At 38.9% G+C, this 23080-nt stretch overlaps 1 protein-coding gene and 1 long non-coding RNA gene across 5 annotated transcripts in view; both read left to right on the top strand.

Annotated features, from left to right (window-relative positions):
- LOC127532461 (uncharacterized) overlaps positions 1–23080 on the top strand; it is a 295805-nt gene that overhangs the window by 94082 nt on the left and 178643 nt on the right. Inside the window, exon 2 of the long non-coding RNA XR_007939903.1 lies at positions 2153–2216. This is a non-coding gene — a long non-coding RNA (uncharacterized LOC127532461). The remainder of the gene's footprint in view (positions 1–2152; positions 2217–23080) is intronic.
- Positions 3492–23080, top strand: part of LOC127532455 (NUT family member 1-like) — a 113703-nt gene continuing 94114 nt past the window's right edge. For 3 of the 4 annotated variants that reach the window (XR_007939897.1, XM_051944179.1, XM_051944178.1), the window contains exons 1-2: positions 3492–3644; positions 3857–3973. Coding sequence is in view for 2 of the 4 variants with exons in the window: in XM_051944179.1 (XP_051800139.1) it covers positions 3501–3644; positions 3857–3973 (261 nt within the window). In the remaining 2 variants the exon portion in view is untranslated. Of the gene's footprint in view, positions 3645–3856; positions 3974–4462; positions 4511–23080 lie in introns of all 4 variants that reach the window. The other variant, XR_007939896.1, reaches the window with a different exon arrangement.

The raw sequence follows: 23080 nt of genomic DNA, 5'->3' as shown, positions 1-23080 counted from the left end.
AAAGCCACCGCTGAGAGTTTGGTCCACAGCTAAAATGAAACTTATTTCTAAACTTTAATAAAAGACATGACGTTTTTAGCTTTTTCTAAATCAGACAAGAAGACCGTGTTTATTTGCTTTTGTGTGTTTGCTCAGTGGACAGTCTGAGAAATAGAAGAGACTCAAGGAAACGTCATCATCCTCACTGTGGAGGAACATGTTGGTTAATAATAATATTAATGATAATAGTAATGATAACAATAAATATTTAATGATACATATTACTAGCAATGATAATGTTACCATAGTAATAATAATAACAATAATAACACAAAAAATAGCTATTTAATAATGTTATTAATGATAATGTTACCAATACAATAATAATAATAAATATTGTTAGCAATAATAATGCTAATAATAATATAATAACAATAATAATAATAAATATTGTTAGCAATAATAATATAATAATAATAATAATAATATGATTACAATTACAAGTACTACTACAACTAAAAATAATGTTAATATAATAATTAGTAATTTTATCATTACTATTGTTATTACTGACATCACACCATCTTTATTATTATTATTAATAATAATAATAATAATAATAATAGGAAGAGTAATAAAAGCAGTATTAAATTGTATAGGTTTAATAAATATTATATCATCATATTACACTGGTACTACATTATTATTATTATTATCATTATTATTATGATTTCCTGTTGGGCTAAAATAAAGAATTCTAATCCTTTCCGCCGTAATTCCCTTTATGGTAAGTTGCAATCTTAATATTTTTATTATTGTTATTGTTGTTGTTGTAATTATTCCTATTAACAATCGTAATACATTAACAAATATTAATTAATAATAATTCGTTTTACATTATATACTACTACTAATACTAACAATAATGAGTATTATTATCATTAGTTATTGCTATTTTTATTATAACAATAAGAAATTTCTAAATAATAATTAATAATAATTAATTTTATAATAATAATAATTATTACTATTATCATCATCATTATTATTATTAGAGTGTATGTTTAGTAAATGAAAAGTATGATAAGTTGAAATATTGTGATGTACACAATTACATTAAAATGTAAATTCAGGTATAAAGTGTCAACGTTCATCTCAGAACCTCTTTCAGGTTATTAAAGGTTCCTCCATCAGCTTAATCTCTGAACAAACGGTTCTTCAGGAGCATCTCAAGCATGAAATGTTCCTTAAATATCCATGAGAGCAGCTGGATTTAAACAGAAAGTCTCACTAACAGATGGCAAAGTCCAGTAGTATGAAATATTCAGACCCATTTTAAAGATCCTCAACATGTTCCTCTAACCCGCTACATTTAAAATTCTCTCATCTTTCTCTGACAGTTACCAGAGGAAGAATGCTGAGATCACAGATGGATCCACGAATGACTTCTACACCTGAAATGCAACCACACAACAGAGGCAACCTCGCTGTGGCAGGAACCGGTCCTGGAACTCCTCTTTTACCGAGGCTCTTATGTGGCCCCTTTTCCCCTCAAGTCCCCGTCAGGATGAGCTCCGTCTTCCCTTCACTTCAGTCCAGGATTGCCTTCAGCCCCTGTTTGCTGGTTCCCATCAGCAACCCAGCAGAGTTCTGGTTCAGACCAGAAGATCCGAACCATCCTCAGTGGTGCTTATGTCCACCACAGATGGTTCCTGTTCATCAGAGCAGCAGCACAAACCTGTAAGGAACAAATACTACATACATACTGTAAATCGACACAATACTGAGAAGAAGTACAGAAATCTTCTATTGTTGCACATTTCTCACACTTAAGTGTTCCAGATCATCAAACTAATATTTTCTGAATATTAGACAGAGATAACCCACAAACCTGTATCACTCTGTGAAAAAGTAATTGCCCCCTGAACCTAATAACCAATTTGGCAGCAACAACTGCAGTTAAATGTTTGTTCCAGCTTGTGATCAGTCTTTTCCATCACCATGGAGGAATTCTGCTCCACTCTTCTCTGCAGAATAGTTTGAATTCAGTCACATTAGATGGTTTTAGATCATGAACTGTCCTTTTAAGGTCTTGTCACAGAATCTCAATTAGATCCAAGTCCAGACTTTGACTCCAGAACCTTCATTTAGTTCTTTTTGAGCCACTCAAGAGGTGGACTTGCTGGTGGTCTTTGGGTCTTTGTCTTGCTGCATAAACCATTAGTGTTGAGCTTTAGGTCATGAACGGATGGTGGATATTCTCCAGGAGGATTTTCTGATAGAGAGCAGAATTCATGGCTCCATCAGTGATGACAAGTCGTCCAGGTCCTCCAACCATCACACTACCACCACCATGTTTCACTGCTGGTATCATGTTCTTCTTGTGGAATGCAGTATTAGCTTCACACCAGATGGAACAGACCCATGTCTTCCAGAAAGTTCCACCTTTGACTCATCAGTCCACAGGATGTTATCCTAAAGTCTTGGAGCTCATCCAGATATTTTTTCTGTAAATACCAGATGAACCTTTATGTTCTTTTTGGTCAGTAGTGGTTAGATCCTTCCAACTCTCCCATGGATCCATTTCCTCCAGAGTCTTCCTTATTGTAATCATGTAGACAGACCTTAACTGATGCCAGTGAGGTCTGCAGATCTTTAGATGTTCCTCTGGGTTCTTCTGTGACCTCCTGGATTAGATGTCGACACTCTCAGAGAAATGTTGGTTGTTGGTCCACTGAATGTTCCTCATCTGTTCTTGAATCTCTTCAGAACGTGGCATCATGTGCTGCTTTTTCAGAGCCTTTATCTACTTCACAATGAAGACAGGTTCTATTTAGTGATGTTTAGGTTCAACAAGCCTGGCAGTAATCATATGTGAGTGTGGATGGAGAAACTGAACCCAACTGATGAATGAATTTGGTCATTTGGTAGATTGGTAGCAAAGGGGGCAATTACTTTTTCACAATAGGGCAAGATGAAGTGGACAGTGGTTTTCCTTCAGTCCATGAAATCGTCATTTAAAAACTGCATTTTGTGCTTTGTTGGGTTATCTTTGTCTTAGATTAAAATTAGTTTGATGATCTGGAACATTTACCTGTGACAAATGAAATAGAACAAATTTGCAGGGGGGCAAATAGTTTCTCACAGCTCTGTATTGATTGTGTCTGACTTCTTCACAGGCTCTGGAGCACATCTCAACAATACAGCCAGCCGTTAAATCTAACACCAACATCTTGGAGGCAACAGATGACACAAGGTCAGAGGTCAAGAGTTGATCTAAAATGACAACTAAATGAGGATTTTGGCTCATAATTGATATCACAAACTTTGATGCTTCAACATCAGATTATCCAGCTTCAGTTTACAACTAAATACCTGCAAAACATCCACATTTAGTTGTGTTTTCAGACTCTTGATGGGAATGTTCACCCATTTTCCTCTGAAGAAGACTGGAGGAAGTTATTGTCATCTTTTTTTAAAACTCTCCATCTTCCTTTACAGGACACCCGCAGACTAATGTTATGCCTGTTGAGGTAAAACAACATAAAAAACGTAAAAACAAGAGAAGCAAAAAGGTTTCTCAAGGATCAGTGTTGGATGAAGACCAACTGGCTGAGAAGGCCTTGGAAGAGGTCATGACGATCATGGACTCCCTCTGTCCTGAGGTGCCCAGTTCTATGTTAACATGTAAAACACCAATATTATGTGTCTAATGTCACTCAGAAGGTGATTCCATCTGAAATCACCAACAACCTTGTGATAATTAACCTATAAATCCCTAAACAAACACCTAAGCTAACACTGGAATCATTAATCATTCTTTTAAATTTGTTCTGCAAAGCTAACGCAGTCAACTTCCTGTTTGCTCTTTACTCAGATCCAAGAAAATGTGGAAGCAAAAGAAACCGAGGAGTGTGGAGAGCCAGAGATAACAAACAAGTCGTTTCTGGAGTATATGGACGAGTTGTGCAGCGACGAAGACTTTGTCGAAAACGTACGTAAACCTAAAGCTAAAACTGGTTTTCAGAATAAAAATGGTAAACCTGTTCCGTTATGGTCGCTTTTATAGTCACGATGATGTGAATTTTTCCGTCTTCAGCTGGATTTAACCAACAGTTTAAGAGCATAATTACTAAAATACTGTAGTAAAGAAGAGCTTAAATGTCTCCAAAGATGATTTTGTTTTCTTTCTCTCTTTAACTTTAATATATTCTCTGTGTTTTTGTTTGGGTTGACTTCTAATTCTGGTTTCTTTCTTCCTGTGTGATGTTGTCATTTTATGCCTCTGTATTTTTTTTTATTCACTTCAGCATTTACTATAATTATTATTAACTAAAGCATGACAGGAAAATATACAAAAGTAGATCTCTCATTTTTACCTTTCTTTCCCTGTTCAGTTCTTTTTATCCAAGCTAATTGAAATATAAAAGTTCATTAAAGTACATTTGCAGCTTGTTTATTGTGTTCCGTCTATTTCCACCAGGTGGACTCATTCCTGAACATCGACTTCCTGGACTCCTTCGAACACGAGGTAGTAACAGGATAAGAGTTTTCTCACTGTTTTGTTGCTTTGCTGTGTTGTGGGAACTGCTCAGATCCTTTATTTTGGTAAAAATTACAAATGCAATAATGGAAACCCTCATTTCAAGTGGTTTAAAGTAAGAATTCGTACCGCCAATGATTCTGAAATCGTAAATACGATTAGACGTGACAATGAAATATTCCACTTAAGGATTAAAAGTAGAGTGACTGGTGCAGATGGTGATAATTAAATGGCTTGTGAATTTACTGAGGATAGATCAGCTTCAGCTGCTTAATTCTTTTTAAAAGTCTGTGTTTCATGAGTTCCAGACTGTAAATTTCTACTAGTGGCACTTGTTTGTTCAATTGTTTTCTCTCAGGGGAGGTCAACACTGAATCCAGAGGCAGCCTGGGCATTCCCTCCTTCCGTCACAGCTGAGCCAGAGGGCCGCGACTTCTCTTCTGGAAATCTTGGAAACGATGGTATGAGATGAATTTTTCTGCTTTTTAAAATTCAGATGTAAGGGACAGCAGTAAGGCAAGAAATCATACTGAGGTCTCCAGAAACATCTATGGAATTCTTAAAACCAACAAGAACATATTTTTTTAAAGTAATACACAGGGCGTCCTCGACTTACGTCGGAGTTTCATTCCATTCCTACGGGCTGATGCAAGTCGATTTTTCTCGTAAGTCTGGAACTCCGGCGAAAAAGTGTTTACAGAGCCGTTCATGTGCATCACGAATCGATATCAGTTTTCGGAAAAGCAAAACAAGTTTTTAGCCTTTCCCTATAGTCAATATAGGCTCACTGGGATATGCTTTGGTCTTCCAGCCTAGAAGCACTAATTATCTTTCCATCCAAATAATGAGAACCACTACGCTGCTTGTAATCACAGTTGATTTCAATAGAGCAGATCCTTTCACATGTTCAAGTATCCACTTTTTACTCGCTGATGATCGTCGTGCGACTTAGGTAAGCAACTGTGGTCGATGTTTGTCAGTGTTTCACCCTTTTTCGAGGGTTTCATTACAGCTATTTTCACACTCCATGGAGACGGCTTTTCTTTTTCTGTTGAAGCACCTGCCATCAGACGAGTCTGATTTATGCTTTGTGACCACAATGAGGCAAAAAGTTAGTGAATGTAGCACAAGCTAATGTGGCGTTACCTGGTGAATGTAACATAGCAGCGGCGCGTGTATTCGTCTGTGGCTCTGCTTGGTTGCATAGACCGATGTATTCATCACTTCCGCTCATATGCGCGCTAACAAGTGTTCCACGTAACCAGTTCCAAACAATGACTGACGATGAAATTTCTGTACGTTCATAAACCGAGACCTGCCTGTAACATAACTGAGTACACTACGTAGTGTCGAGGGACGTCGTAAAACGAGGACCCCTGTATAGTGGTATAAGTCATAGTGTTACAAGATAAAAGTCATAGTACATGTATGTTTATAGACTTTATGACATCCTAGATTAGGTTGTTTGGATTAAAGAGCACATTTTTTTGATCGCTACCTAAAGATGCTATTCACATCCTAATAATGGATAACACAAGGTCTCTACAAACCGACAGCAATTTGCACTTCTAAAGCATGGGTGTCATTGAATACGTTAGAAGACAGATGTGGTTTAAACACTAAAAATCTGAGTTTTAAAATTTCTGGAAATACTCTAGATTTTAGTGGTAAAGTGTCTAACTCACAACCCAACACGCGTTACAGTTGGCAATGTTTCGACAACATTCTTGAAAACACAATCTTTGAGCCAATTTTCCTCTAAAAATTAACAGAAAGTGAGTCAGACACTGCTTCCAAACCCTCAAATGCTTTTCTGTTGAAACATTAACTTAAATTTCCTCGCCTAGGAAAATGTTGCATTTTATTCAGCCAAAACTTCATTTCTCATTTCTGCTTGATTTTTTATAAGTTATGGGTTCCTTTTCTGTAAAATTTTGCACTGTACGTTTTACTCTCGATGCCAAAACATTTCCTTTTGCTCTACAGATGTTGGAGGGAAACGCTTTACAAGAGAATTCACAATCTACTCTCAATCCCTGAAGAAACATCTGCAGTAGCTTCGTATATGTACACAGGTCAACGGTCTTTCTTAATGTCAAGAAAGAAGTTTTTCAAATTTCCATCTCTCCAAGAACACCAGCAACCCGTCAACACCTGGGATATTGCTTGCAGCTGTGGCTGCTCTTTCCATTAGTCTTGCTTTTCTTTCACCCAAGCACCAGTTCAGTATGTCTGAATTTGAAAGACTGCGATGCATCGGCTCAGTTTATCCCAGAACAGACTCCACTCCCTTCCTTTAGCAGTCTCAGATCACGCAAGGGACGTGAACCCACAACCCAAAGATGATTAACTCCACCAATTCCTTCAACAATCCCAGCTAGAGTCCCTAACCTCCCAGTCCGGCTGGAGTTTTTCGGCATTGAAGCCTGAAAAATCCAGTCAGGGCTGGCAAGTTTCTCAAGCTTCGGCCTCCTCTGCTCGCTAAGACGTTGGGGAGTGAGAAGGATGCACAAGACGGAGGGAATGACCCTGAAGAAATGTGCAGAAATGAGGAGCATCCTTCTTCAGAAATCCTGAAAGATCTTGTCCAAAGTCGAACTCAAGTGACGCCAAAACTTAAAACATAGATTAGGTCCAGAAAAGTGGAAGTGTGAGGCAATGAAGGAAACAGGCAGCAATGCGGAGAGAGAGGCTTAAATGAGCCATCGATTGAACGAGATGGGGCGGAAGAAACGTTTTCAGGTTAAGTCCATGAAAAAGCACAAGGTGGGGCAAGAAAAGGGAGCTAAAGTTCCAAGAAACGATGACCAGGGTGACAGATGCGGCTATACTCTCCAAAGGTCCTCAAGGAGAAGTGAAACAAACGAAAGAATTAATCAACATTTAGATTATTAGATGGACGAAAAAGGAGTGAAGGAAGCCAGGAACAAGTTCGTTTTATGTATGATGAGAAATGGCTGAAAAGTTGTAATCAATAAAAGACCCAAACAAAACCCACTTAAAAGAATTCACAGTTTAATTATTTAAACAATGTCCCACAACATGTAAGAAATTCATTTCCATACCATAAATTGTCTGGATTTAATAGTGTTTGGGTTTATTTTTGCACTATAAAAAACAGAACGATACACAAACAAAGAGGAGGTTTTATAAATTACAGACACTTTATTGGCTGTCGAGTACTTTGACGCATCTGGAATCAAATTTATTACGAGCGAATTAAAAAGGCACAAAAAAGGTCCCTCACACACTCTCAACACACAAACAGCCACAGCAGCATCACTTAGTGTTTTTTAGATAAACAACATCCCTACCCACACACTCTACACATGATAAATTCCTTTGTTTTTTACTTCGAGGAAGTAAAGTCAGAACTGACGGGAAGCTAAACTCTCTTTCAGCTCTTTGTCTAGTGAACGGACCGTTGCCTTGTGCATGCTTCTGTTGTTGTTCACAGCCTTCCCATTGGTCAGGAGCAGGTGAAGGCGCTGAGAGAGCCCGCCTCCTTTTGGGCTGCAGCGTATTCGTTTGAACCACTCTTGGAGGTCGGTGTGCAGTCGTCAGCATCGCCGAAGTTTCTTTGAGGAAACAGAGCCCGATGGAATGATTGGTCCAGACATGTTTCTTAGAACCTCCAACAACTTTCAGCACAACAGAACACGTAGAAGCCAGAACCTGGAGTCGTCTCTCGATCATAACCTCAACTTTACTCAAGGACTTCGAGTCAATTCACACTAACGCTTACAAATACGCAAAAGATTAAAGTCAATACCTCTCACAAAACAACTTGAGCCAGCTCAGACAACTCATGGGCTGTTTCCAACTCTCTACTCACAACCACTGCAAACGGATCGAAACGGTTACGCGTTGGTTTCAAAACTCAGCAGAAAGGTCCTCACCAAACACTCTGCGGTTCTTGCACGGGCTTTCCCATTCACTAAGAATGTAAAAACTCTTGTTGCTAATATTTAAGCTTCTATCAGGCTCACTACTCTAATTAGATCAGAACTTTTAATGCTTAATCTTCTTTAACTGTCTGAGTGAAACAGCTACTATTAAACACCCCAAGATCCAGACTTAAAACACACTGCATGCGTGTCCACAAGCGTTTTCCCCCACTATGAAGAGCACCGCACTTGGACTACCGGCCTGAGTGGCGCTTCCTACACTATGGCCCTAGGTGGTCACCCATTGACGACCTTCAAAGACCGGTTAGAAGCGTAGGCTTCATTGAGTGTTTGTGATAAAACAGAATTATCACAACATAAATTCCAGCGATGATAAAAGAAATCAAGAAAATCACCTAGCTGAGTTTTCACTTGAACCCTCTGATTTGATGTAACTCGGGGCCACAGAATGATTATGCTGTAAAAAACAAACAAAAAAAAAACACACCCAACATCAAACTGGCCTTCCACTCTGAAAACAAATCCGTCAGTGTAACGTTCTCTTAACTCTGACATCCCAACTTCATTCGGTATCTTCACTGTTGGTTCCTCATTATTCAATGCTAATCCTTACAAGAGAGAGGCTGTTGACATCGTCTGCCTTATTCCACTTTATCGTAGCAGACGTTCCTGACACACTAACTTCGGTGAGCCGGCCCTGGCTGGAGGCCTCGCGTGCAAGCTGGGCGGTGTACGGTGCTGAGATGCAGCAGACGCCCATCGAGGCTGGGACCAGCTCCTCTGCAACTCAGGCTGCCTCGGCCTCCCTGTCGAACAGCTTGAGAGACAAAGATGGGAGAAGAAACAGAACAGCAGAAGTCTTAAAAACAAAACCAGGTAGCTGCTTGGCAGTTAAGATTGTACTGTCATCTTCCTCGATCCATATTTTACCGACCAAGCTCCCACACCTCCCCACACATAATTGTCCCTTTCCATGCACACTATAACATCCTGTACAACCACAACGTTGCATTTACATCTTATGGGGATCTAATTTTTTATTTTGAGACACAAGCTCTATTTTTAATACTGATTAATGACTTTATTTTCATAAATGCATATTGTTTTTCACTTTTTTCATTGCTGCTGCTCTTAACTGTTTCATAATTACTCTGCCAAGGACGCCGCGGAGTTATTTGACCGATTGACGATGGTTTGTTGTCTTGTCTGTCTGTCTGTCTGTCGTGTGAACAATTACTCAAAACAGCCAACAGATGTAGGCTGAAAATGTTCCAGGGAAGGTCGAAATGGACAACAGGACCAAGTATTGTATTCGTTTTTGGCAAGTGATGCAGCTTATAGTCCTTGGATCCATGAACAGTAAAACATTCTAATTCTGGCTAAATTTTCTAGAGTCACAATGCAGAATTTGCGCAAGAAGCAGGAAAAAACAATAAACTAGAAAATTGTAAAATACTCTGCAGTAAATTTCCTAAAAAGGTTTTTTTAACTTTAAGATTGTGTCTCCTCCGTTCTTAAACTTTACTTCTAGGGATAGCAATTAGGTTCAGGCTGTAAACCTGTGTGCCATGTACAAAATAAACCAATAAATCAAGCGTGAAGAACATTTATGAAGAAAAACAGGATGCTGCAGTTCAGAGACAACAACCACAGGACTTACAGTAAAGGCGAATGAAGGAGGGAATTGGAAAGCTAACGAATCCATGATCAGGGCAGAAACACTCAAGTAGAGTCTGGTCTGAGGTCACGGTTTCATCCTAAAAAACACAACAAAAGCCACTGGGTCGAATGTCATCCACTCGATTTATTTTCACCATCAAACATCTCGTTTGTGTCTGATTACTAAATTAATCATTTAGTCTCAGTAAACGCCCCAACATGACTTCCTGGAGCCCAAAAGAGACACCCTTAAAAGGCCTGGTTCTTTAACAGCAACACAACTCTGTAGCTCACATTTACGTTGCTGATCATCGTACTTTATCCTGCTGCTAAATCGCAACCCATGCAAGCTCTGACAGCTTCTCATTTTAAGTCACCACAATCTGACTGTTCTCTGGCAAAGTAAATATTTGACTTTTATAATTTATTAACAGCGGGAATATATAACCGCTGTATCAAAGCCACAAAAGACAACATTTCTTGCTGCGCCGTTAGTACAACAAAAAAAAGCAGTTTAATCTTTGAGATCGCACACAGAAAGGCGACTGCTACCTTTGAGTAAGGGCACAGATCTGGACGCGCCGTGCTGTTATCCGGCAGCCATGATAAATAGATCTGTGAGTCCCTCGGCGCTCGTCTTTAAGCCTGCGAGCTCGGGACTGACACTGTAATCATTCTGTGAGCGCCGCCTCGATTTGGGGAGCGGTGATGCTGAGAGTGAAAAACAACCAAGAGTAAAAGAAAAAAGGGCAATTTGACTGGGCATTGTTCATCGATTTATCAGTGCTGTGAAAAGTGTTTTGAACCCATTCTTCTCAACTTTGTTCTTTGGAGCCAACTCAGACAAAGACCACCAGGCAAGTCCACCACTTCAGCGGTGGTCTTTGGGTCTTTTCTTGCTGCCTAAACCATTAGTGTGTGACCTTATAGCGTCCATGAACTGTATGGTGGATGTTCTCCAGGAGGATTTCTGTAGAAGCAGGAATTCATAGGCTCCATCAGTGACTGACAATCGTCCATGGTCTCAACCATCACACTAAACCACACATGTTTTCGCTGCTGTATCATGTTCTTCTTGTGGAATACATATTAAGCTTCATACCAGAATGGAACGGACCCATGTCTTCTTAGAAAGCTCCACCTTTGCTTTGTCCTCACTGTCCTATGATCTCTTTTAGAACACGTGGCCTCATGGTGCTTTTTTCAGAGCCTTTTAGCTACTTCTCACAATTGAAGACAGGTTCTATTAGTGATGTTTAGCGTTCAACAGCTGGCAGTAATCATATGTGAGTGTGGGATGGGAGAATACTGAACCCTAACTGATGAATGAATCTGGTCATTTGGTAGTAGATTGTAGCTAAGGGGCAATTATTTTTTTCCACATAGGCCAGATGATAAATAGTCATCTAAAAAACGCATTTTGTGTTTTCTTGGGATATCTTTGGCCTTAATAAACCTAAGTTTGATGATCTGAAACATTTTATGTTTGACAAATCTGCAAAAATGGAAGAAAATCTTCGGGGGACAAATACTTTTCACTCTACTGGTTAGATCCTTTCTTACCCAATTTCTGTGCCAGCCAGTGACAGCGTTTCTCTGGCCGGAGACTCCAGTGGGAGGGAAATAGACCCTCCCGTTTTCTGACAGGAACCGGCCCTCCATCCACATAGTCTGTAGCTGGGACTCCTAAGGCCCTAAAGTCCAGAGAACACAGACATTAAGGTTCAATATACAGCTGGGCTCTGATTTTCTCTGCCTCGTAGCCCCCAGTTAGACAGATGTTGTTTGCCACTTAAAAAAACCCTGTTGCCATATTCGATATTTTCCTCAACACTAGCATCCATGCGTTCTTTACACTTTTACTCATGTTCAATGCTTGCCAATAAACACTCTTTCAGGTATTTCTCTGTTCATCAAAAAATCTGTTGCAATAATGTCTTTTTGTCAGAACTACGTACCTAGTTTCCGACTCAACTGGCGGATCAATTAAAAATTTATGTTTGGATCATCTTTAAGTGCACATTAATTCCCATTCTATGGAGCAACTAAAACACATGTTGGTGGACTTGTTGGGCAGAACGAAATGACCTAAAGTGTAAGTTTATTGGTTCAGAAAAAAACGCTCAACATCAGAGACAACGCTTCTAAGAAACTTAACTGATGTCATGGTGCAGGCTGAAAATACAGGAATAGTATGAAAAGCTGTTCTATAGGGCGATCAACACGCCTAAACTTTGTCTAAAAAAACAAACTTGTTTGTCTTTTTGCTCAAATTCACACTATCATGTGACCCTAAACTGACTAAAATAAAATTGGAGGAAGTATATTTTCAGGACTGAAGAAAAACCCCAAACCCCCATTACTGCAGCTTGTAGAAGTGCAGTTGTGCAACGACACATTAGCAGCGGTTCAATTGGTTTGTTTTAGGGAATTACTGAAGCAAACTTTGTGGCCTTGGCACCAAAAAAACAATGGGTAAATGAAGACTTTCCTCCATCAGCTCCTGACAGTGTAACTAACTGCATATGTCACCAGAAGGTGGCGGTAGGAAACCTGCTCATCCTTAACAAAAGAAGTAAAATGAACGAACCTTGGCTGAGCTTGTTTCAAATTTTTTTTTTTTGTTACATTCTGCCTTAAAAAGTCTATTCTCAACTGACCATCAATAATAAGGTTGTAAATTAAATCTGGCAGTCAAATGTTCATTTGTTTAACGTTGCCACGGCTCCTGGAGGCCTGCTGCGCTGCTTGTAAACAATCCTAGAGGAAAACACTGCAATGGATTAGATTTAGCAGTGATGCAGCTTATAGTCTGGATCCATTGGATGGCTGAAGACTTCTGTAATCATTGTGAGGATAGCAGCACAGCGTCACTGTACTAGAACAATCGAACCAACTAGTCACGATTAAACTTCCTACTACAAACCACCGCTGCAGATTTATCCGACTGAGCAGCTTGGCAGTATGCGCTCTGCGTGCTTTCTTGTGTGTAAAAGTGTTTCCACTCTTAAGCGCAGGAATGTGGATGGGCAGTAGCACTGTACACAGAACCGTAGACAGGAGAAAGCGGCGTGCCAAAACACATATTTCCACACTGCAGAACACGCACACACACACAATAGAAAACACGAAGAGCAAACACACAGATCAGCTTTCGCCATACATATACAAATAATAAACGATTTCATACTCGGTAAAATGAATAAATAAGGGACTATCTACAGGTGGCCTGTCAATGGGGGTGCGATGTGGCAGCCAAACAGCAAAATTAAAAAATATCATTCATCACTCAGACATAAAGTTGGTAAAAGTCGATGCTCCGTAGTTACAATTTATTATATTTATGAGAGTGTCCGGGGTGTTTTGCGTGAATATGCTACTCTTCAGCCCAGTAGGGCGTTACAGAAGAATTGTGTGTATGTGTGTTCTTGTTAGTGTATTGTGTGTAATCCAGCCCATCCCCAGCTAAGAATACCAAGTTAGTACTTACAATACTTCTCCTCTATACTGGTTAACCCATCAATAGTTCTCCGTCTCATTCAGCTGCACTAATAATGAGCCGCTGTTCAATGTGACACTCAGGGACCCTGCCCCACTGCCAGTAAGGCACATTACATCATTTGTAAACACAAGAAAACACCATCAATCAGCACCAGATAGTGATAATACATATGGGCTTATGAACAATGGGTTTGATAAAGTCGTAAATCTGCTCGAATATACAATAAAGCAAGGACAGGCAATGGAAGTAGGTCTGTTACGGGATTATCCCTGTAATGCACAGGTGTGGAACGGAACGGGGTGCGAGCGTAGGTCATGCGGTGTTTCCAGTTGGCGGCCAAGAACTCCTCGAGATGGTTCGGGCAACACTCAGGCAAGGTACCCAGTGGAGAGTGGCTAATTTCCCTGGTGAGGGATCCATAACTCCAGGACCTTTTAAGAGCGAAGGGTAAAAGTAAGCATGGTAGGATCAAGACTGTTGGTGTAGCGGAGGGCAGTGGTTTTAGCTTCGGATCACTGGGTAATCCTCGTATCTGGTGTTGCAGTCGTGTTTTCCTACGTGTGAGGTTATGCCATGCTTGCTCTTCGTCGAAGCCGCGAGACCTACGCCAACAAGACATTAACACCCACAGCTAGATAACCCAATAAAGACTTCGAGTTTACGCATTATTCCATCCATAATTGTTATTAATAAAATTATATTGTCTTGCGTCCATTCCCTGGTTTTAACTCTCTCTCTCTTTGTGAGGCGTAGCGTCTGTTCTACCCCTTCAGGCATAGATTTTTTTGTCAAGGGGCTGCCTAAATAAACACCGGCACACGCAAAATGTACATCTATTTTGCACACTACAGGTACTTGAATCGGGGACGGATTGGAATGCATTTTCAGAAGGGTTTTTAATTGCCGGGTCTCTTGTCCTTCCGTCGCCTTCCGTCTTGTTTAAAGTTTATCTTTTTTCATTTTTGCCGGGGTGCACCAAGAGGATACCAAGGAGGGGAGCAGAGTGGAGACTGCAGGAAAATGGAACTAAAAGAAGCGAATGGAACTTTTAAACAAGGAAACAACTACTGTATAAGTGACTCTTCATTATTGTGTAACATGCTTGACATCTGGGGTTCTTTATATATGGCTTGGCCAGAGCAACACTTCGGCTGTTCTCTATAAGTGGGTTTTAACTTCAAACATATCCTTCTCTCTGGGCTATGAGAACGTTTTAGGACTGAGTATCACTTTCTTACCTTTCTTATACTCCTTATAGACAAGGAAGAATGAGGAATACAGGTTGCCTGCTTCATATTTGTTTATCCGAATGAACATGGACTAATTTATCGGATATCGATCTATTTTGTTGTTTTCTTTTCTCAATTGGCCTTCTGTTACCTTGTACGGTCGTATACTGGCGGTGCGCTTTGTGTTTGTTTCCTTTACTGGGCCATGACTTTTCTTGGAACGTGCTGTCTGGCGAGGTAGAGGTTGGGTGTCCGGCTCCTCTTCTCGATCTCATCAGTGGGTACTGGTTTGGAAAATGCTGGACAGGCTTCACTCGTATGTGAAGGGCTGTTATGTTACAGACTATACACAAAAGGAACTACCTCAGTGTGTATCTACGAAGATTTGCCGCGAGCAGACTGTTTGATACTGAACTATATTAGTTCGGTTCTCACGATACTTAATTCAAGCCACTAGCACAATCGTGGTATGAGTTTCTATATTTTTCCTAGCCCCGGCAGCGTTTTGGTGGACACGAGTTTAGTGTGGTGAGGGTTTCCTGGCGACGAACCGATACGATCCGATAGGCAGACCGTCCGGGGTGTGGGAGTTCGTCAATAAGTCGTTGCCTGATTACAAGAGGACTCTGTTTGGCGGAAGGGGGAATACGCTGGTCGCGTTTGTAGGCTGGCGGGCGAGGCCCTTCGAAGACCAGCACGGCTGCGGACAGTACTGTGTTGCCGGTGGCGCTGGCACCGGAGGGGAATGCTCAGGGGGGGAGTAGAGCGGGCGTCGCCCGGCGGAGCAGGGGAAGGCGGTGCGCTGTACGGGCGGGGGTCCATCCGGTCATTTGTGTCAACTGGTGATATGGTGGCCACAGGCTTCAGTCCCTAGGTAGCAAAGGAGAGCATAAAGTATTTTAAACTTCAGTAATAACAACCGTATGAGCATTAATTGATAGAAAATACTTAGTCGGGAAGATGTTTGATATTCAAAGGTTTAAATAATCAAAACGGATCAAGTGTTATAATTAGCCAAGACTGACCGATCTGGATCTACCTCATTTCGTCAGTAAATTCTTAGCAAATCACGTCGGAGGAAACGTTTGACTGACAGGGCTGGTAGCCAATGAGCCTGCTGAATAGCAGGATTATAAATAGAGCCTCTGCTGAGCCTCTTGGTTGTGTGACATTTCACACCTTGGCTCTGACTGCAGAAGGAGCCTCTCTGTCTCCCTCTCTGTCTCCCTCCCAGTATCTGCGTCTGATCCACACTGAAGTGCCTTTTTGGTTCTTTATGAGTTTTTGGAGTGAAAATAATGTGAAAACGGGCTGAAAAACGAACATATACCATTTTGCCCAGGGTGTGCAGAGGATGTACAGACGGTGTCCAAATTGACAGCGCCTGGCCATAGCAGTACAAATACATGTGTGAAACACTCATTTCTGTAGTATTGTTCTGAAATTTTGACCTGAACTATGTAAGACCCCAGGCTGTTGCCTTTTTGCGTTTTCAAGCTCTCACAGTGCTGCCACACTTATTTTCAGGTGTTTTATTAGGGAAAAAATTTAGGCGAGAATAAAAGTCATCCTAATTCAGTGTGTTCCAACATAAAATGCTCTGTGCCAGTAGCACCTAGAGTAATTCTGACTGCACTGGGTGAAAATTCAGGTTGTCTGCTTTCAAAGGAGACCCCAACCATACCTGTACTCCAAAACAGTTCAAGAACAGCATTCAATTTACTTTCTGTACATCTTCAGTAGAAATTTCAGGCGAAAATTGACGGAACCTTATAAGTCAGCTTTTGGCCTCGCTTCCTGCTGACTTGGTGCTTTGCACCCCCATGCCAGACATGTCCCAAATCTGGCGTGGTGTCCTGGTGTCCCTCTCGCTTCGCTGATCAAAAGGAGAGCCCGTCTCTATCCTGTGGCTGCAGAGGTGTTAAATCTGCTCTTGTCCTGTTTCACTGTATAATGGTGGCTGGTCGATCCTACAACACGTTAATGCATCAGTAATAACTTTAGGTGAGTTTTATACATTTTGAAATCATGCAGAGGATAAAAACTGGAAACTGAGAGCAGATGAGAGATTTCTGACTTTCACCAACATTTATATGAATTTTGTTCACAGACATAATCACAATTTCAAACATTTTTTTACAATACAAATGCAGAAGTTTGGGACTGAACCATTTTTCATGTTGTTACCTTCATGAAACAGAAATCTGTGCAGAAATCAGACTTCAGAAGGTGAAAAGGAGGAGCATCAAATGTAAAATACAAAACCTCAGTATATAAACACATGAATACTTCACTCTCATATTTACACAGTTTTAACAACCACAGCTTTCTTTTGGAATTTGATTAGAAGAATCAGAAATACTTGATTGATCCCTGAGGGGAAACTGATGATTGTTTTTACACATAAATACTCAAACTTAACACAATAAAAGTGTGAAATGTTGACGGTGCTGGTATCAGTCTGTGTACAGCAGATAATCAACATGAACAGTAAATAGATCAGTATTCACAGTTTTCAGCTTGTATTTTTGGAATGAATAAATTGTTTGATTGATGCTCCAAATAATCATCCAGTAAAGTTTAATAGTTTAATTCAACTAAAAAACAAACAGAAAAATGCTTTCACAAAGTTCCTTTACTCTCCATTTTCCTGATTGAATATTAAAATATTCCTTTACCACAGAAAACTGACACATGAAAACAGCTGAATGAAAATAAAATGATGGATGAAATAATCCGTTTTACAAAACTACCAGTTATTTCATCTCAAATCATAAAATCTTTAAAACAGTTTCTGCTATATTTACCAGTTATGACAGTTCAATGAAAATAACTTTCTTTTCCTTTTTGTGATCAAGTATTTCCCATGATAAAGGATTTTATAGGTTTTTTATTATTGTGACTTGCAGCTACATGTGGGTCAGAAAATATCACTTCATGACTTCTGTATTATGTAGGATTTCTTCATATGTTTGTAAGGGTTAAATAGGTTTTCCATCAATTATAACTGTAAGATTATTGATAATGTTTCTCCACCAATATTAATGTAGGATTTATGTTTGCTCAAATGGGGTTCAGGGTTTTATACAGAATTATTACATCGTCTACCTGATATTCGACCAGAGAAGTATTTAGATTAGACAAATATAATAATTAGTTATGAAACACTTCTTGTTGTGCTGTCAAGAAGAGCTTCAGGAATTATAAAGGGAATTATTTAGCCTGACAGGTTAGGGATAAAATTGAGGTAGCTGGAATCTATACAAGTTAGGGACCAAAATGTGAACAACAAAACAATTGAGGCACTGAACTTATATTTGTGTACATTTATTAACCTAAACTAAACAACAACGATAACACACATTAAGATGAACAACACAAAACGAATAAGATGGTGAGATGTGAATGATGGGCAAAGGAATTATTTATCTTTGATGATTTTGTTGTTTAAAAGGTATGGCAAGAGGTTCGCTGTCTGGACTAATGAAGCCAGAAGTCTGCTCCAAGGAACCCTGAAGTCCGTTTACAGAGTGCCAAGGCGGGGTGCCGTCACTGAGGAAGTTCTTCTCCATATGCAGGCTGTCACTGAGCGCACTGCAGAGGAAGCAAGACTGGTGGACTTCATCTAGTCAAAGGGAGCTGAGCAGGATTTGTGGTTAAGGTTCCTGTTTTCTCATCATTGCAGACTGACTCAGAAAAGATTCACTTCGGGCCTTTGTTAGTAATATTATCAGTGGACAGAACATTTTTTGGCTGTGTTTTGAAAGAATTCCTGAGTTCCAGAAATTATTGTTTCTCTACTTTGGGTTGCCCTCAGGATGTACTTGGTGGCAAATGTTCTACCTGGATTCATCAGGAGTCTTGTTGCCAGATGCCTTTCTAGCTGGATAGCGAGGAACAACAGGACAAGCTTTTTGGCTTCCTAAAGGCTGGACTGCACAGAACACCAACACAACTGAGCTTCACAGATGCATTGCTGTCACTCTAAACACTTTAAACATAGTAACTGCAAAAGAGATACAAGTTGTAATTCTGTGACAAAAAGCAAGCAAAAGACAAAAGCAAAGTGACAGTTTGTCTGGTAACAACAGTAAACACCAGTTTTTTTCCTGCAATTTTCACAGCAATCAAAGTTCTGTTCGAAACTTTCCACTGGTTTGTTAGTTAGCCTTCCTTTGCAAGGAAGTTATAATGCCGCTAACGCTAACAGGCTGATCTGCAGTCAGTTGGCAGTTTGGTTTAGCTCCCTACTAGACCTGCAAGCATTTTTCCTTTAGCCGCACAAAAACAAAACGTACCTCAAGGTGTTTCTTCATGTTAAAAGTAGAGTCACTGGATGTGTAAACCAGCAGAGGTTCAACTGGACAATAAAGTTCTCTACTCGTTAGCCCTCTGTGATCCTTAAATTTCCAGAAATGCAAACTTTCTTTCACTTTATTTACTTGTATCTTTGTAGCTAAGCTTAATTATGGGAGAGAGACCTAAGGGTTCAACAGGTTGAGGCCAATCAGAGAAGATATTTCACCCTAAAAGGTTGTCGTCTTTGGAAAGATGGACTCAGCATTCCTTAGATGGTGTAGGGCACCCGGGTCAGACTTGATGTTTGAAATACTGACCGACAGCTCAGATTTAACTGTCTGTAGTTCTGTTTTGATGTTAAATTTTCATTCAAAGCCGCCAGGAGCTGGGTCTTTAAAATAACCGTCGTCTGGTTACAGAGTGAAAGTAGCAGCTCCTCCTTAAGGTCAGAGGCTGCAGCATCTGAGGGCCTCTTCAAAAGAAGACGTAGTTGATGAAGATGTTCTGGAGCAGAAAGACCAAGCAGCCTGAAGATCTCAGGCAGAGTCTCCTCAGGTGGGTGTCAACGGTGTTCATGCTCAGGTCTGTGGTAATCCTGTCAAAAAACAAAACAGAAAAAATGGAGATTATAAATCAACATGTAACCAAAGCACTCTATGTATAACGCCATAGTACAGGATGTAGTTCAGAAAATGTCAAAGTATAGTTTACTTTTCAAGAATAACACAGTATGGCCTGTAGTTCATAGTATAGCATGTCGGCAAAAAAAAAACATAGATTATTATGTGGTTCAAAAAGCGCAAAATGATGGGATGTTGCCTAAAATTGTCATGTATGACGTGGTTCAAAAATGTCACAGTGCAGTATATTGTCAAATAGTTTGTTATTCAAGAAAACATCAGAGTATAAAATGTGGTCTGAAAAATGCCATAGAATAATAGTTCATTGCACAAGTAAAGTAGAGTAATTTTTACCAACAAAACTTCCTGAAAAGTTTGGTCATAAAAAAGCATCATAAACTCTTGATATTTTATGAAGTTTGGAATGTTTACGTTCAAAACTCTTAAACTTGAAGACTGTTTTGATTTCAATTCATCTATGAGCACAGTATTTCACTCCTCATCTGCAGCTAGAAAGGTAAGCACATAAAATACAGCATGCATTATTTCTATCGTTTGCTCTGATAGTTAAAACATTAGCTTCAGGAAAAATCAAAAACGTTTATGACTTTTTCACATGGATTTTCGATGCTGTGATGACGATGAATTAGAAACTTTTCCAGGAGATCATTATAAGGTCTGTGGTGTGAATGCATCATAAAGCAGTCATTTAATGGAAGCGATCCATTTAATATTCATTCAATATGTGTGACTTAAAAAGTACGACACATTAAAGAAACCAGGGACAACAGAAGCTTGTAAGTTCAGTCTAATCCATATGAAGTCATTCTGTTATTTAAACTGCACATTTATTCACTCATTTTTTATTTAAAATCCACAATGGTTGTTTTAAAAAATCAAATAGCAACAAAATACAAACATATGACTGTATGAGAAATATATTTAAAATGCTAAAAGGACAAGAATGAACAATAAGAGCAATTAAAAGATTTCAGTTAAGAGGGATAACAGCTAAAAGTGATACAGGAAGTGCTGCTAATTCAACATTTCAGAGTCCAACACACAAGACAGTAAAGGTTAGTATATAAACTATTGTAACTGAAGATCTATAGGATCGATGGGATTTATTCATTATATTTATTTCTTCTCTGCTCTTTTACTCCATTTGTTTAAAGACTGAGTCAATAAATACTGAATGATTCCTGCAGCTGAGCTCCAGGCTGAAGCCTTTAGAAACACAGATGTAGTTTTTCTGGACAGATCAAAGAGAATCCTTGTTTTTTCTGGCCTGGAGTTTCTCTGTCAGTTCATGAAAACAGAATAATAAAAGCAGCATGTGATGATTTATTCACTTCCATCCATTGGTTTTGAAACTATTTGATCGTCGTCCTTAAAAGCCACCGCTGAGAGTTTGGTCCACAGCTAAAATGAAACTTATTTCTAAACTTTAATAAAAGACATGACGTTTTTAGCTTTTTCTAAATCAGACAAGAAGACCGTGTTTATTTGCTTTTGTGTGTTTGCTCAGTGGACAGTCTGAGAAATAGAAGAGACTCAAGGAAACGTCATCATCCTCACTGTGGAGGAACATGTTGGTTAATAATAATATTAATGATAATAGTAATGATAACAATAAATATTTAATGATACATATTACTAGCAATGATAATGTTACCATAGTAATAATAATAACAATAATAACACAAAAATAGCTATTTAATAATGTTATTAATGATAATGTTACCAATACAATAATAATAATAAATATTGTTAGCAATAATAATGCTAATAATAATATAATAACAATAATAATAATAAATATTGTTAGCAATAATAATATAATAATAATAATAATAATATGATTACAACTACAAGTACTACTACAACTAAAAATAATGTTAATATAATAATTAGTAATTTTATCATTACTATTGTTATTACTGACATCACACCATCTTTATTATTATTATTATTAATAATAATAATAATAATAATAATAATAGGAAGAGTAATAAAAGCAGTATTAAATTGTATAGGTTTAATAAATATTATATCATCATATTACACTGGTACTACATTATTATTATTATTATCATTATTATTATGATTTCCTGTTGGGCTAAAATAAAGAATTCTAATCCTTTCCGCCGTAATTCCCTTTATGGTAAGTTGCAATCTTAATATTTTTATTATTGTTATTGTTGTTGTTGTAATTATTCCTATTAACAATCGTAATACATTAACAAATATTAATTAATAATAATTCGTTTTACATTATATACTACTACTAATACTAACAATAATGAGTATTATTATCATTAGTTATTGCTATTTTATTATAACAATAAGAATTTCTAAATAATAATTAATAATAATTAATTTTATAATAATAATAATTATTACTATTATCATCATCATTATTATTATTAGAGTGTATGTTTAGTAAATGAAAAGTATGATAAGTTGAAATATTGTGATGTACACAATTACATTAAAATGTAAATTCAGGTATAAAGTGTCAACGTTCATCTCAGAACCTCTTTCAGGTTATTAAAGGTTCCTCCATCAGCTTAATCTCTGAACAAATGGTTCTTCAGGAGCATCTCAAGCATGAAATGTTCCTTAAATATCCATGAGAGCAGCTGGATTTAAACAGAAAGTCTCACTAACAGATGGCAAAGTCCAGTAGTATGAAATATTCAGACCCATTTTAAAGATCCTCAACATGTTCCTCTAACCCGCTACATTTAAAATTCTCTCATCTTTCTCTGACAGTTACCAGAGGAAGAATGCTGAGATCACAGATGGATCCACGAATGACTTCTACACCTGAAATGCAACCACACAACAGAGGCAACCTCGCTGTGGCAGGAACCGGTCCTGGAACTCCTCTTTTACCGAGGCTCTTATGTGGCCCCTTTTCCCCTCAAGTCCCCGTCAGGATGAGCTCCGTCTTCCCTTCACTTCAGTCCAGGATTGCCTTCAGCCCCTGTTTGCTGGTTCCCATCAGCAACCCAGCAGAGTTCTGGTTCAGACCAGAAGATCCGAACCATCCTCAGTGGTGCTTATGTCCACCACAGATGGTTCCTGTTCATCAGAGCAGCAGCACAAACCTGTAAGGAACAAATACTACATACATACTGTAAATCGACACAATACTGAGAAGAAGTACAGAAATCTTCTATTGTTGCACATTTCTCACACTTAAGTGTTCCAGATCATCAAACTAATATTTTCTGAATATTAGACAGAGATAACCCACAAACCTGTATCACTCTGTGAAAAAGTAATTGCCCCCTGAACCTAATAACCAATTTGGCAGCAACAACTGCAGTTAAATG

This window comes from Acanthochromis polyacanthus, chromosome 23 (assembly GCF_021347895.1).
Source record: "Acanthochromis polyacanthus isolate Apoly-LR-REF ecotype Palm Island chromosome 23, KAUST_Apoly_ChrSc, whole genome shotgun sequence".
In the NCBI taxonomy this organism is placed as follows: domain Eukaryota; kingdom Metazoa; phylum Chordata; class Actinopteri; family Pomacentridae; genus Acanthochromis; species Acanthochromis polyacanthus.
The sequence above is the reverse complement of the archived record's forward strand: the minus strand, read 5'-3'. Positions and strand labels throughout refer to the sequence as shown.